General features: G+C 39.1%; 1 protein-coding gene across 1 annotated transcript in view; it reads right to left on the bottom strand.

Annotated features, from left to right (window-relative positions):
• Positions 1-17,405, bottom strand: part of crocc2 (ciliary rootlet coiled-coil, rootletin family member 2) — a 90,982-nt gene that overhangs the window by 45,199 nt on the left and 28,378 nt on the right. The window contains exons 5-13 of the mRNA XM_028444750.1: positions 12,165-12,323; positions 12,004-12,087; positions 9,613-9,716; positions 7,999-8,131; positions 7,529-7,635; positions 5,976-6,182; positions 2,797-2,893; positions 2,618-2,707; positions 2,409-2,543 (exon numbers count right to left, since the gene is read on the bottom strand). Coding sequence (XP_028300551.1) covers positions 2,409-2,543; positions 2,618-2,707; positions 2,797-2,893; positions 5,976-6,182; positions 7,529-7,635; positions 7,999-8,131; positions 9,613-9,716; positions 12,004-12,087; positions 12,165-12,323 — 1,116 coding nt within the window. The remainder of the gene's footprint in view (positions 1-2,408; positions 2,544-2,617; positions 2,708-2,796; positions 2,894-5,975; positions 6,183-7,528; positions 7,636-7,998; positions 8,132-9,612; positions 9,717-12,003; positions 12,088-12,164; positions 12,324-17,405) is intronic.

Raw genomic sequence — 17,405 nt, 5'->3', positions numbered from 1 at the left:
TCAACTGTGTGCGGAGTGTAGCGTTAGCTAACTGTCAGCAGCAGCTAGCTTAAAGTCAAACAAAACCTTCCCTACATCTTAATGCCAAACTGTTTAATTTGTTAGTACAATCATTTGTATGATGAGTGTGTGTTCACGCACAGACACACCAATAATAACCACTGTTGTAAGAAATTCTATTGAATAATAACCTGAAGAAAGGTTTTTTCTTTTTGAGTAGCCATGGATGATAAATAAGCCTTTCGTGGGATAACGGTGGTAAATACTCATATGAACAGTACAAAACTCAGCCGAACCCCCAGGTTCTTAAAATACAACATCATCACAATTCAGATATTAGCACAATGAAATGATCTAACATTATTTGTAATGGGATCCTCCACAAGTATGGCCTAAAACCATTGAAATATACATATTAACGATCTATGTCTAACAAAACACATTATTATGCACCATATTCATTAAATTGCCTTTTAAAAATAGGACTACTTTACAGTTTTAGAGCCTGTGTTCCTCCATCTTCAATTCACGTGATTCATGACGTCACACGGCCCCACTGCCTGTAAACATCCCATTGTTTTCTATTGGAGTGAAACATTCAGTCTGATTTTTAGATTAGTTAGCAGCTTTTTAGATCATTTAACGGCTTTTCCAGTCACAATGACAACTTGTGCTGCTTTTGGTCACTCTCAATAATCAGGAAAAGTTAAAGATGTCGATGTAAACCTATTTTGCTAATCCGAAAGAGGATAAAAACCCAAAAAAAAATCTGTGACCGCAGGGGGCGACAGTTACAACTCTGCTGTTTGATAGTAGACATAAAAGCAGAGAAGAAGAGTTCCCCTAAGGGGCCTTTATTCTCCCTTAAGCACTGCACTGCTGATGCTCTGGTGGCTAAAATTAGAGAGTAAATCAAGAAGAGTTGAAGACAAACAAAACCTGAGGGTCCTTTTGGGCGGGAGTCCTTAAACAATGTAATTAAATTAATTTGGTGCATAATAATGTATTTAGTAAGTACATTTTAAAGATTTTAGGCTAAACTTGGAGGATCCCTTTAAAGGGGACATATCATGCTAAATCCACTTTTTTAGCCCTTAAATGCATTTTGTTGTACATTTCGAGTGTTTAGAAGTACAGAAAAGTTCAAATTAGTCTCTTCAGGTGCTCTGTTGATATCTTTATATTCTGTTTTGGTCATATTTTTCAATCTGTTTTGATTTTTCGATTCTCTATTACGTTTTTTGAACAGTAACGTCACAGTATTTGCAGCGGAACTGCCAAATTAAGACATCGACTCCAGGCCCAACACTTCGAGCAATCCGCCATTTTTATTTCTCGCTTTTATTTTGTAGTCCAAGCTCCAGGATGCTGAAGTTACAAGAGGATAAGTCAAAATGTTTGGTTGTTGGATGTAGTAACCCACACGCTTCATTACACCGTCTCCCAGCATCAGAACCTTTTCAAAGTGCCTGGTTTAGTTTTATTTTTCACGGAACTGTACCCACATCTGTGGGTATGGTCATTTTTGTGTGCGCGAAGCACTTCAAGGATGACTGCTTCAGCAACCTCCACCAGTATAAAGAAGGATTTGCCGAAAGACTTTGTCTGATTGAGGGTTCAATTCCTTCTATCTTTGGAGACGACAAACAGAGCACTTCGGTAAGCTGTAAATAACGCTAAAAAGTGTGATGATAAGACGTCCCTGTCATTGTTTTGTTAGCATTAGCAGTTGCACCATCTTCATATGTTAGCGCTGTGTGCTCGTTTTAGATCCTTGATGATATGGCCTACGTGATTTAATTCAAGTCTAAAGTTTTCATTAGTCATTTCAGTTTGCCGTTTTTTTGTCTCCGAAAAGACTGGATTAAAATGCATTTCGTGACGTTAGCTTGGCGCTAGCGTTAGCTCGGTGCTTGTGTTAGCTCACTTGTTAGGGTTCTGCAGGTTCATCATCTTCATTTTCATCTCGCTCCGCTGGGTCAGACTCTGGCTCAAACATGTAAGGCTGGATGGACAAGTCTTCTGTTGTTGACATTTTGTAAATAACGTGTGAATAAAAAGTTTCTGCGCCGCTACATAATCGTCTCTCTTCTATCAAACTACAAAAATGGCCGAGCAGGGTGGAGTTGAACCGAGTGTCACCTCTGCAACCCGGAGAGGGGGCGGGGTATGAAGTGTCTCATTTGCATTTAAAGAGACCGCACCAAAACGAGTTGCTCTCAGAAGCACATCAGAAAAGGGGTCGAAAAGGGGTGGAGCTATAATAATGAGGAATTCAGGCCCAAGCATTGCAGTTCCGCTTTATATAGACCACAACTGTATGATTTATATGTAAAAAGGAAGGATTTAAAAGCATGACATGTCTCCTTTAAGATATTGTTGCCGGTAAGCATGTATAATGATTTCACCTGTGTTTGTTTCTGATGTCTGGAAAGCGTGTTCTGTACTGCCATTAGCGTAGCCGTCCTGAGGGGAGAGTGTCCAAAGGCTTTTGGGGACGACATCCTGTCAGATGCACAATGTTCTTCCTCACCTCCTACAAGCTAACAACCAATCAGAGAGCAAGTTCAGAGAAGAGTCATGAAAAACCTTCCTAGGTTGCAACACTTCATCTGACCAGGTGGACTTGGCGTAAAGTCTTTTGGAGGTCTTGGATCTCTGAGGTCAGTGTTTTCATCTCTTCTTTGTCCTCCGCTCTCCTCGTCTCCTGCAGGAAACCATCAAACTGTAAATAAGGGCATTGTAGGGTAGCTCCTGACATTAGCTAATTTAGCACATCCAATCTCAAGGTCGTACCATTCTGCTGAGACAGGCCTGCATGGTGCTGAGGCTGGATTCTTTCTCACTGTTCTGGCTCCGAAGGTGCTGCAATGTGTCGGTCAGTTCTAGGATTCTAGATAATATGTAGTACAACATGTTTATGAAAGCAAATCAAAAACACGTAACTTAACAAACACTCATCATCAACACTATCATATTCTGTGTTTACAACCGTGGGAGTACCCGTGAGATCAAAAGCCCCTCACATTCTAAACACAAAGGGTTCGACATTCCTGCTGTCCCTCTGAATGAAGCACACAAGAGATGGCACAAAAGACTTGACGCCAGGACAAGACCTCGAGTCTGTTGGAAGCATCTTGAAAGAATACTGTATATAAAGCTTTGAGATTTTATCTGGAGTATTAAATCTCAAAGCTGAATCTTTCAGACAAAGGACCAAAGTGATCAAACGATCACGAGATCAGACGAACACGAGACGTCAAGGACTGAGTTTTTATTTCTGAAGAGATGAATTTTAGTTCCATCATTAAAAAGATGGTAGAAAATAATCTTTGTATGGAAAATGGGGCTATATTCAAAATGATAGAAACCCTGTTTAAGCGTTTTTTTATAGATCATGATCTACTGATTCATTACACAGACATTGTTTATCAATGCTTAGGTAGTAGAGGTAATTTCTTCTGATCAGGAGGTTGGGGGTTCAGTTTCATAGCTATATTTGTGCGGTGGTGAAATTGTCCTTGGGTAAGACAATGAACCCGAAGTTACTCCAATGGTTGATCAGTGTTCTGTCTGTGTAGGAATGAGAATGGGTGAATGTAGCTGATGTTGTTTAAGGGTTTGGGACTTCTTCTGTGGTAATCTAAACCAAGTTCTTTCACCATTAAATGATAATACCTTGTATGTTCGTTTGACACACAACCCCTTTTGTCCAGTGTCATGCTGTGAGTCTCATGCAGAATGGAATCAACCTCACACAATGGCCCTCATTTATCAGCCTTGCGTGAAAACGGGTGTAAATCGAAGTTTATATCGTGTTGTACGACAGGATAAATGTGTGATTTATGAAACATTCATATCTGATCAATGCCAGCGTGCAAATAATCGGGTGCTGGCAGCAGATTCAGTAACATGTTACGCCCAGTGCTTAATTTGTAAATCATCAGGTCCCGGAACACAGGCCGGGTGTTGTTCTGGCAGTAAGAGAGACAAAAAAGTCACAGTATAAACCTAATAACCTAAATGTTTAACAAAAAATGATGAATCAGCGTTAAAGAATCGCAGACTATTACCCGTTACGGAGCACATCTGTCTCTCACTCTGAGTGACAGCTGTCACATCTGCCATGTTTCACCACCAAGGACAGCGCAAAATCACTGCTAATTTAGCCAATTTCATCAAAAAGGACACTGAACTTTCAGAACATTAAAACCCACAAATACTAAATATTTACAAACTTTTAACACCCATAAAGGTGCATTCACATCGAACACAACTGAAGCGATGAGATTACATTCAAAATCAATGTAATCACCTCAAGCGACGCAACTTGCGTGATTTCATAGTTGAAAAATGTGAACTTTTCAGCGACAACTCCCCCGTCCGTCACTGCCTGTAGAGTCGAGGCTGCAGCCCCTCCCCCGCTACAGTGAGCCGGCCGCAGCGGAAGGGCTGTAAACGCAAAATTAAAGCGGTATATCCTTGATTAAGCCAATACATTGTGAGTGAACTCATCCTTCAGTAACTCTGTAAGTTGATCATTTAAACAGTAAAAGCAGCACTGTCTATAATAAATGCTGTAAACGTACAGCCAGACAAACAGTGATCAGCCCTCACGATGCAGCAGCCCTCTCAACGCTCTTCTCTCAGTTTTAACTTTCAATTTTGTGTACAATGAAATTTCCAGTGATTTCAACTCAATAAAAGACACAGCTGTCCAGATATAATACTTGAAAATGTCATCAAAACACCTAAAAGCAAATGAGGTGCTGGAAAAAAAGAAAAATTAGGTGCTGGATCCAATCAAATAAGTGCTGCTCAAAATCTGGGAGGTGCCCGATCGTGCTCCGGCAGGATCTGACCCAAATTAAGCTCTGGTTACGCCCTTAAAACTTCCTGGTTCTGAATCCCCGTCCACTGAGGTCAAACAAACCTTGGCAAGAAAAGAAATGAAATCCTCACATTTGAGGTGGAGCAAAACAAAGATGTGCTTTTTGAAAAAACTGGTCCATAAAGTACAGTTTTGCAGCATTCCTGTGTTTGCAGTATTTTGCTGTTTGCCCCTGTCAGCCCCTGTATAAAATAACGAATGAAAAACACTCTGTGGAAGAGGATCAGCTACCGAGCAGGTGACATCTGCCCCCCTGTGCGCACTGCGAACTAACCTCACAGCAGAGATCCTGGAGAGACACAGAAATATGACGTTTATATCGCCCTCAGTGGTCCACACGTTTTAGGCAATAAATATCATAGTAAAAAAAAAAAAAAAACCCCTTAAAAATGACTATATGTTGCCCTTTCTGTGTTTATTATGCCTTAAGCCACTTTCACCTAGAATTCATCACATTACTGATTAAATACTGCAGCACAATTGTAAAAGTTTACAGTCTTTTTCCTCCATATAGCTCTCAGTGTGATGAACACAGTCCCTGAGCTTTACTCCACAGGCTGTGCTGACACATTCACCAATGCAATGTTGTAGAAAAACTGATCAGGCTAAAAAATAATGTCACACACTTTCTCTGGGGTGCACAGCAGCGTTCCCCCAGTCCGACACAGAACAGAAGCAGCGCTGCACTGCCGTGTGTGTGTGTGTGTGTGTGTGTGTGTGCACCCATCGTTCAGTCAACACTTTACCAGAGGGTTTATCAAGCATTCCGTGGAAGGAAAACCAAAAAAGTGGTATCAGTAATTACGTGGGCATCAATTTATTTTGTTTAATTCCTTTTAATAATTCATTTTCATCCGTCCTGAATGTGTGTCTGCTTATGCTTAAATGATAGCTGAGGTTAGTTTAATACTTTATTAATAATTTTGCTGTGCTGAACCACAAATCCACTCACTCAGATTTGCGTACATGAGCTCAGACATGACGTAAGATCTGATTTTGACGTTCTCCGCTCAGATCTGACCGTAGGAACGATTGATAAATGAGGACCAATGTGTTTACAGGGACTCTCAGCTATGATGATTACCTGGTGTTGAGTTCAATTTTCTCTGCGTCCCAGCGAGCTTGAAGCTTCATGGTATCTTTCAGCTTGTCCTTCAGCTGTCTTTCCAGAGCTGGAATCTCCACACCACTACATGTGCTCTCCTGTGTTAGTCTAGTCTCCAGGTTTAGGCACGCAGAGCTTAGCTTATGTCCGGCTGCGATACATTCTCCACGCATTTCAGAGAGAGTCCTATGGAAATGAATGACATGTAACAGAAAATCTGTCACTGCATTACATACAGTAGAAATGTTCCCAAATGGTGGAAAAAGCTAGAATGATAGAGATGCATGTCAAACATACTTTTTTGGGTTATTTGACAGTCTGCTCCATGAATAAATCACACTCTAAAAAAAACACTTCACAGTAGGTTGAAGTGGCTTCTATAAATAGATGAAAATATTTGGGTTTCCCAGGGACCCTGAATGTATCACGGAGAAGAAGTTAATTTCAAAGACGGTAACTCCACTAATATTTACTCTATCTAAAAAAAAAATTCTGTCAGTTTCTGAAAGCTAGGAGTTGCAATAACATGCAATTACGGTAATTCTACTCACCCGAGGCAAAATCATTAAAAATGCCGCTTCGTTTTGAAAAATTGTCAGACACGCAGCAGAGAGACGAGAAAGACTGAAAGAGACCAAATATCGAACAGGAAAAAACGTCATATCCCCTGCGCAAAGCAGTATCAAAACAAACATGGCGGCCGACATGGACAAAACCTTTGTATCTGCGCTCTGCTCCGTTTTAAAACACCTGGATATATTGTTGAAACCACAACAAGAAGAGCCGTTAAAACCGTAAGTCTGTACCTTATTACACATCTGCTGGCTCCGTTTATGAAGAAAGAACTACGCTTGTTGCGCTATTGTCATCAGGTCCGCTCATCGTTTGATTGGTTACTCTGCGCGTGTTTTTCCCGCCCAGCTCAGCCACCAGAACTCAAACGAACGCGTCCAGACTACAAGGAGATTAGGATGGATTCCGGGCTATCGTCTTACATACAAACAATGCGATTAATCTGCGTTCAAATATAGAGAATGCTAATGTAATTTAGGTTAAATTAGATTAATCACATGCGTTAACCCGTTAAATTGCATCAGGTTAAATGTCTGATGGGGTATGTGACTGTGAAAAGCTTGGAAACCACTGATCTACAGCAAATATCAGAATGTTTGGAGGCTCCATAATCAACAGGCCCTGTGGCATAATGTTTATTTTAATCCATGTTTGTTCAATTTAAAGCAGCACAGGTAATGACTTTACTTTAGGTCTGTCACACATATAAACGTTGCTGTAAGCTACATGTAACAATGTAACAGAGCGGACTTGGCGTGCAGGCTTTGATCTCACTTTTGACTCAAGTCGAGGGTCCCTCCCAGTAAGGAGACAATAAGCAGGCGGACTCATGAGCTTTTTCATTTGCTCCACTTTGATCTCAGGCTGACAAAACCGATTGTAGTTTTGCTGTCACGAACGTGAGACACATGAGACACGAGGGGCTGTGCTGCGATCCTGGCTGCGTGCCACACACTCACCTGTCAGTGAAAGTCCTGAGCTGAGTGAAGGTGGTCCGCAGGGAGGCGGCCTGGCGCCACAGCTCTCTGACACGAGTCTGCTCACGACTCCACCTAGACGCGCACGTCTGTGGATACATTAAAACACACGGGGTCATAGAGATCTGCTTTGTTGTGATCCCAAACAGATACAACACTGGTTTCACACTGGCACTCACACAAATAATTGGATTTCCCTGAATCAACAGATGTGGAGCATTTGCAGCAAACCAGATTGTTTGCACTAACATTTCCTCCCCCTCAGCAGTTGGAATGTTTTCACAGCACACAACAACCCAAAAATCATAGCAGTGAAGAAAAAGAATGAGTTGGCAAAAGTGGCTATGAATGGAATTCCTACCCGATGTGAACCCTGAAGGAGAGTCATTGTCTAATTTTAGGATACACATTAGTATTTTTTACCATAACGCTTCCCTTGTGGCTTTTCTCACCTCTTGCTCTCTCTTGCTAAATTCCACTTCTTCCCGGGCCCTCCATAGGCTCTCAGAGAGCCCTTTGTTGACTGTACCTGCCTGGTCCAGTTGTTCCCGCAACACAGAGTTCAACTGGCTGAGGTTGGCACACCTGAAAGAATGAAGTGTTCCTATAACAAAATATCAAATCCTCCCTGGAAACTAAAGAAAATGAACAAACAAGACAGCTTTATGAAATGTAATTTATGATATTTGATTCATGGATTTGATAACACACAGCCTATAACAGTAAATCCTGCCCCACTGTTTTGTTATCTGTTCCCGCCCAGGCTTGCATGAATGAAAATACATCATTTTTAGATAAAAAACAAAGACACATGGAAAGCTTTCACTGATGTCAACATGTTTAGGATGACTATGGACTAACTTACAGATGTATTATTCAGTTAATAACTCTGTAAATACTACTTCAGGCATTAAAATAATTAATCCTGGAAAAATCTGATGTTTCTATTAAATCTGCCCTGACGCTCAAAGGTTCTCTAACACAGAGGTTCTCAATCTTTTCAGTCCGCGACCCCCAAAATAAAGGTTCCAGAGAGCGGGGACCCCCACTGTAGCTGAAGGTGGTTGAACACAGACATGAACATTGAAGAACAGTCATGTGGAGACAGGACCATCTATAAGGGGGAATAAAGGGGAGACATTTTTGGGGTCCATCCATAAAGTCAGTAAAATGATGGTCCATTGTTCTATGAATCTGTGATAACCACATTTATTTATTCATCTGAATAATATCCACTGTTATCCAGGAACATTTATTATTATTATTATTGTCATCTTAAAAATGCATATCCTTGTTTTAATCAGAAATAAAATGGGTTAAAAGTGACCAAAAATGGCAGAAAAGGTGGTGAAATAGGATTTTGAAAACCATAGAAATTGGTTGAAAGTGAAAAGGGTTCATAAAGTCAATATTGGTTTAAAATTTGCAGGGAGGGGCAAATAATGCACGTAACAAATCGCGAATGTGAGTAAATTGGCAAAAATAAGGATGAAATATGGTGAAAAGATGTTAAAAGTGACAATAATGGGTCAACATATGTGACATTAGGTGCCGGAAATGTCTTGAAAGTGAATAAAATGTGCAGAAAAGGCATTGAAATTTGATGGAGTAGCAAAAATGGGAGTAATGTAGCAAAAATGCATTAAAAGGAGCAGAAATATGGTAAGAAAAAGTGATGAAAATAGGTTAAAATATGGCGAGTTTGGTGCAGTTGCAGAAAAATGGTAAAAAATTAGGTTAAAAAATGTTTTGCTCAAATGGGGTCGTGTCCACAAGGTTGAGAATCTCTGCTCTACCACTTCACTTCATTAAAAAGTATGATAAAAACAAAAAACTTGGAGAGTATAACAACTGAATTTTCTTGGATAATATGAGTGACTTAATGAATAAATAAGGAGATTCCAGCATTTTCCTGCAGCTAGAGCTAAAAAGAAAAGATCAGAAATCCAAGTGATTGCAGATAATAAAGATATCTTTCCACTTCATTGTGTTTGAGGTTTGAACATGGGGTAAACCTTGTGGAATAGTTTCTTCAGCACCTGGGCTAACGTGTATTTAACAGTCACCTCCTCCGCTCCTCCTCCAGCTGAACACACTTATCTTGGATAAGTGTGTTAAGGTCCTGCTCCGTTTGCTGCTGACGTTCAGATGAGTCCAGATGTCCATGCAGCTGCTCAACGGCCACACGCGCACACACACACACACACACGCACGCACGCACACACGCACACAAAGCATAACAAATAACTTATTAAAGTCATTTTGAACCAAATTCATTATTGAAAATCAAATCCAAAAGCTGTGCAAGGGATCAGTAGCAAAGATCAGTGAGAGCACAAACCTTCACCAGTAGCCAAATCTCTTTGCAAGTTTGGCCTAAAATCTTGTATGTATTTATTAGTAGATCTATGTCTAACAAAACACATTATTATGCACCATATTCATTTAATTGCCTTTTAAAAATGGGACTACTTTAAAGTTTTATAACCTAAAACAAAAGAGGTTTACATTGGCATCTTTAACTTTTCCTGAACATTTAGAGCAACCAAAAGCAGCACAAGTTGTCATTTTGACTGAAAGCTGTTAAATGATCTAAAAATGAGGTTGAATGTTTCACTCCAATAGAAAACAATGTGATGTTTGCAGGCAGTGGGGCCGTGTGACATCATCAATCACGTGATTTGAAGATGGAGGAACAAAGGCTCTAAAACTGTAAAGTAGTCCTCATTTTTAAAAAAAGGCAATTAAATAAACATGGTGCATAATAATGTGTTTTGTTCTTCTAATAAGTACATTTCAAAGACTTTAGGCCAAACTTTTAAAAGCTGGGAAGAACATTCTATCCCATTTATTAACTTTTCAGTCAGTCCAAATGTGTGAACACCCCAATTTTTCCAAAAAATCACAATGAATTGCACAATCCGGATTCAATCCAGATGAAACTCAGTTGGGTAATTGAGGAACTGATACGACATAACTGAGTCACATCTCATAAAGATCGATCAAATACAAACCAAGATATGACTTTTTTTTAAATGTTGGCAATGATGAGAGTGAGAGACGGATTTCATATTATTTTTTAAACTTATCCAGTATCAGTTTATTGATCCAGAGAATTTCATTAACAGCTATTCCACTTGGTTTCAAATCACAGTAATGCATGCGTCTACGGGACTCCACATCCCACAATGCAATGCATCTTTTTTTTTTTTCAAGCAAATGATCTTGAATTTATTGATCTGTGAGGACTACACTATGTCGTCATCTGACAAAAATAATAATTATAACAATAATACATCCATTTTATATTGTGCTTTTTTGGACACTCAAAGTCGCTTTACAGAATTAAGGGATTATTCTTTCACTCTACACTTAGTGGTGGTAAGCTACTATTGTAGCCACAGCTGTCCTGGGGCAGACTGATGTAAGCGAGGCTGCCACAGTGCACCATCGGCCCCTCCCACCACCACGAACACTCACTCATACACTACATTCATACTAGGCAATGTGCGTGAAGTGCCTTGCCCAAGGACACAATGACAGATACCACTGGGGTGACTGTCCTCCACTGTGGAACCTGGAATTCTCAGTGGTCTCCATCCAGACCTGCTTAGCTTCAGAGATCAAACCAGATCGGCCAATGACAGGCTGGTATGGTCTGGCCACATAATTTCGTCTCCAGCAGCATTTTAACTATTGTGGTTTCAGGGTTGGGGTGAAATATAATTGTAATTGGGTAATTGATAATTAATTACAATTACGCCGTAATCTGCTGGTGTTGTAATCATAATTGAGTTGTAATTTGAGTTCAGATAATTGACTTTGTAATTGTAATTGTCATGGAAATTCTATAAAGCCTGTCAATAACAAATAAATACAAACTCAAAGCTGGAGGAACGTGTTACAGTTACACACACGTGATTATTAAAATATGCTTCATATCAAGTTTTCTCACTTGTGGATAATTATACAAAAACAAAATAAAGATTGAAATCGAGGGGTAAACTGACAGAAAAAGGCTCAGGCGCCCACACCAAAAATATTAATACCAATATTATGATTGATTAGGAAATCTGACAAAAAACAAATCAGATGATAGATAATATTGTTTTTAGTGTATTTTACAGTTGCTTTATCATTAGAGATGGTAACAGAAAGCTAACACAAGGCTAAGGTTATGTTTTATGGGGTTATTTATTAATGGCTCAGTAATTGTGAGTAATTGAATTTCAACTGTAGTAATTGAGAACATAGATTGAATTGGCTTTCAGGGGAAAAATAATAATTTAATTGTAATACCGGTCACCATAATCATATGGATAATTGAAGTAGTAATTGTAGTAAAAAATATCAGGACACTCTTAATGGGATTTTCCTGGTTAAATAAATGTTTGATAAAATAAAGGCTCTGATTCCTCGTAGATCATTCTGTGTTTGGATGCTGGTGTTTGACGCACCAATAATCTCATCTTTTCAGAGTCTGACGTCTTCTCGAGTACTTGCTCTTCAAGTTCCCCACATCTTCTCTTATACTGAAGAACCTGTGAAAGGAACATATAATAATCACAGTGGACAGTCGATAGAAGGCGTTTTGAACATGTGACACCTTTCCACCCACCTTGGTCTGCAGTCTCTGAACAAGTTGGGCTTGTCTTTGTTGTGCTTCCTGATAAGCCTGCAGTTTATGTCTGTACACCGTATCTTTATTCTGCTGAGTCACTGTTCCATTGTCCAGGTCTGAGTCCCCAGCAGACGGTATCATCAGCAGCTGATCCAACTAAAAAAAGGAACCAGCTGATTAAAGTCGTGCATTTCAATACAGGTTCAGTTTCAGGTGCTTGTGTTTTCCTGCAACAGTTAGAAGTCATTAGCATGAAATAAATAGCCTACAAGCTAACAGAAAGAAGTTATCCACCATGAAAGCAACACGACAGAACAGACACACTAGGATCTCAACTGTTTTGTTACCCTGTGGTAGATTTGAATTAATCCAAGTTTACATTGTCTTTTTAACACTGATAAGCTCAAGTTGACCAACACAACTGTGTACAGCAGAAATAGGCAACTGTCTGCACGGGGGTCACGTGCGGCCCTCGATCTAATTTTGTGCAGCTCCCAAAATTAATGAGCAAGATTATTCCAAAAACCCAGAAAATGACAAAAAAAAAAAAAAAAAACTCAAAATGACTCCAAGAAACACAAAATAATACGAAAAAAAAAACCAACAAAAAACACACAAGAGGCTTGTACTATGAAGCTGTATAAGTATATCCGGGGTATCTCTTTGTTAACGTTACCTACCCAAATCCAGCTTTGTAGTACAGGGCCAAAATTAATTAATAAAAAATATACAAAACAACTACAAAAATAACTCCAAAACATACAAAACTATACAGAATGACAGCAAACTATGCAAAACAACAACAACAATGCCCAAAATATCTCTAACAAACACTAAACACCCAAAACAACAGCAATACATTAAAGTAGGACAAAACTATACAAAAACGACAGAGAAGCACACAAAACAACAAAATGAGAGAAAAAATACAAAACAACAGTAAAAAGTATTACAAAGAATATTCTTCTGTCAATTTTCTCATTGTTGTTTTGTATATTTTTTTTCACATCTCTTGAGTCACTGTGTGTTTACTTTGGGGGCCGCACAAAATTAGGTCAAGGGCTAAATGTGGTCCCTGGGCCACCAGTTGCCCATGTCTGCTATACAATGACAGGTTTAGAAATAATGTGAATGTTGCTACTATAAAGGTCATGCTAGCAGTGCTAGCACACATCTGAGTACACTAAAAACTTAGTGGTGTGCGTGTGTATCTGTTGAACAGAGAAAAAACATGAGCTGATTTTTGTCAAAGTGGAAGTTCATATTCCATCTATATCTGAAATCCAAATGCCCTGTAACCTCCCACCCTCATGCATCCTAAGCCCCCCCCCGTACGACCCACCCTCTCTGCTGGTGCCAGACACCCTGTCCTCACTAATACAAACCAAATGGCCCTGGAGCGCTGAAGCACACTGCGTGCCTCCAGCTGCCCTTGTCGACTTCTCGTTTAACAAGAGGAAGAGAGTTAAAGCAAATCCCCCTCCCCACAACATACTCCAAGCAGTATCCAAGCCCTACAACTCAACCCTGTAACTCACCCCCTCCGCCCCCTGAACCTCATCTCTTCTCTGGGTTCTTAATCTCTCCTAGAGAGCCAAAACAATAGTCGCTCTGTTCAGCATCGGTCCCAACCACTTCGTCACCGATATTAACACGTTTTCAAATGCCCTTTTACAAATTTATAGTATGAACTACACTTACAACCATGTTGCACACAGCTCTGTAAGTGCTTCATATGCTGCTCGTTGTTAAGGTGAAAGGTTTGGAAAAACAAGTGCAAAAGCTGTGAATATGAAGAAACTCACAGGAACAGCTGTAAACGCTTACTGAAGTGATAATGTCATCTTTTTATGCAATTTGTTGCAACATTAGCAAAAACTACTTAAACCAAAGACAACAACATACTTTTAAGTATATGAGAACAACTCAAATAGATGTTAAACAGTTCCCCATTAAAAGCAAGATTGACCGTAGCCCAAAACAATTTCTCAGTTACACTGTAAGCTACGAACAGCCAAACTTGTTTTTTAAGCTTTTACTTGTAAACTTCAATTATATAGTTGGTTATTATTTTACAAATTAGTAAGTACGTTAAAACATATCTGCTCATATACCAATTCACTGAAGGGATTATTTCTGTTTGTAGTCCCTGGACATCATCATGAAATATATGATACATACAAATATGTTAATTAAAAATACCTTGTGAAAAACTTCACAAAAAACAATAAATAAGATAAATATATAATAATGAATCTGCTGGACTCCCTTGCTTCACTCTTCAATGTTCTTCTTCTTCTTCTAGTAGACCAGATGCAGCTGAAGCATGTTTCTGCCCCAACAGGTCACCAAAGGGAATGTGTGTGGACCATAAATAGTCTATGGCTGTGTTGGAAATGTCACATTAACGTAATATTTGCTACAAACTCAATGATTATATACTATCTACTAAAGTATATACTGTAAGTATGATTAGGGTGATGAGCATTCCCACTGAAGTATACTTCCAAGTTTCCCAAGATGCATATCGTCACCATGTTAAAGGAGACATATCATGCTTTTAAATCCTTCCTTTTTACATATAAATCATACAGTTGTGGTCTATATAAAGCAGAACTGCAATGCTTGGGTCTGAATTCCTCATTATTATAGCTCCACCCCTTTGCTACCCCTTTTCTGATGTGCTTCTGAGAGCAACTCGTTTTGGTGCGGTCTCTTTAAATGCAAATGAGACACTTCATACCCCGATCCCTCTCCAGGTTGCAGAGGTGACACTCGGTTCAACTCCAGCGCGGAGCTAGCGCTAGCGCCAAGCTAACGTCACGAAATGCATTTTAATACAGTCTTTTCGGAGACAAAAACGGCAAAATGAAATGACTAATCAAAACTTTAGACTTAAATTAAATCATGTAGACCATATCATCAAGGATCTAAAACGAGCACACAGCGCTAACATATGAAGACGATGCAACTACTAATGCTAACAAAACAATGACAGTTACGTCTTATCATCACACTTTTTAGCGTTATTTACAGCTTACCGAAGTGCTCTGTTCATCGTCTCCAAAGATAGAAAGAAATGAACCCTCAATCAGACAAAGTCTTTCTGTAAATCCTTCTTTATACTGGTGGAGGTTGCTGAAGCAGTCATCCTTGAAGTGCTTCGCGCACACAAAAATGACCATACCCACAGATGTGGGTACAGTTCCGTGAAAAATAAAACTAAACCAGGCACTTTGAAAAGGTTCTGATGCTGGGAGACGGTGTAATGAAGCGTGTGGGTTACTACATCCAACAACCAAACATTTTGACTTATCCTCTCGTAACTTCGGCATCCTTGAGCTTGGACTACAAAATAAAAGCGAGAAATAAAAATGGCGGATTGCTCGATGTGTTGGGGCTGGAGTCGATGTCCTAATTTGGCAGTTCCGCTGCAAATACTGTGACATAATTGTTCAAAAAACGTAATAGAGAATCGAAAAATCGAAACAGATTGAAAAATATGACCAAAACAGAATATAAAGATATCAATGGAGCACCTGAAGAGACTAATTTGAACTTTTCTGTACTTGTAAACACTCGAAATATACAACAAAATGCATTTGAGGGCTAAAAAAGTGGATTTAGCATGATATGTCCCCTTTAAAATAATCATCAAACTCATTCCAAAAGTGCAACACATTTGACATAGGCCATTATCATAAAGGGGTAAAATCACATGATCTGATCAACTGAGGATGTAGGCGATTTTACCATCGGTGGCGGGTGTCATGAGGAGATGATTTAGGCAAAAAAAAAAAAAAAAAAATGTCCCAGGCGATTATTTTAACAGTGTGATGATTTGGAACCTACATGGACAAAACCTGAATTGCACTAAATATCTCTGTTGATTCTTCATCTTTAAAAGTTCTGAAAACATTTGAAGTGAGAAAGTGACCAATATCAACATGTTCTCATTTGATCCATAAAACTCACGTAGACACATTTCATTCACACATTTCACAGACCCTCCATTGTGCTACTGACAAAACTTCCTGTTAACTTCAAAACAAGAGCCCTATTTAGAAAAGCGTTAAAAAAAACTATTGGAAGACATGAAGAGATGCTTTTAATTTGAAAAGAGGATGTTTGATTTTTAGCTTGAAATTGGTCCCAAGTTCATTTTACATTCCGCTCGCAATGCATCATGGGACGGTTGAGAATGACTAGTGTGCCCACCGTGCATACTTAAAAAATGTCTCCATATAGTATACATCCGGGTATTTGTCACATACTCAATATTTTCATACTACAGTGTCTAATGTAAATGCACTACATACTCATTTTGGTGTCAAACCTAGTGTGAGTAGTACGTTAGTGTGACATTTACAACACAGCCAGCAGTGATTCTTAACCTAGGCTCGATCAAACTCCAGGGATTCAATGAGTCAGTCTCAGGGGTTGCCCAGGGGTCAAGACACACACAGTAATACATGTGTTACATTAAATTTTACAATTTTTTTGTTCATCTTTCAGCCAAGGTTTTTCCATTCATGAAGGGTTTGGTGAATGTAGTCATGAAGCTTGGAGGGTTCAGTACCTCCAATAAAGTTAAGAAACACTGGTCTATGGTGTAGACAGAGTGGATGTCATCATGGTAATGATGATGATTATATATTAGCTGTGTGGTTCTAGTTTTGGAATGCCATGTATTGCCAGTGTGCCTGGGGCAATTTAAGTATCCGTATATTCAAAAAATCTTATTTATTTTTCAGTTTTATCTTGAAAAGCTTATACTGAATTCAAAGCAAGCCAAACAAATGTTAATTTGATCATATGAATGAAGTATTATATCGCATCATGAGCTCAGTGTATGGTCCCACCCCTAGAAACACGCCTAGCCCTTTTAACAAGATAGTTAATATTGCTTTTGTGAAAGCAGCGTTTTATATTGGAGGTGATTTCTGAAATTGGAAGGAAAATGCAGGAAATTTTGATGATAATGTGCACAAAATAGAAGTTACAGCACAGATTACTGTTAATACGAAAAATAAAATAATTATATCTTATTTAAAGCTGCATTATGTACGTTTCATTTTACTTCATTTGGTCTAAAATCCATGCTACCATTTGATTATTTTGTAATTCAAAGTGTTCATGTGTTCACATCCCTATCTGTAGTATAGTACAAGGGCAGATATTCTAGCAGGAAACGCCCCCATCGTAGAGAAGCAACAGTCTAAAGGCACAGACATATTT

This window comes from Gouania willdenowi, chromosome 4 (genome assembly GCF_900634775.1).
Source record: "Gouania willdenowi chromosome 4, fGouWil2.1, whole genome shotgun sequence".
Lineage (NCBI taxonomy): Eukaryota > Metazoa > Chordata > Actinopteri > Blenniiformes > Gobiesocidae > Gouania > Gouania willdenowi.
This window is presented reverse-complemented; position numbering and strand designations above follow the sequence as displayed.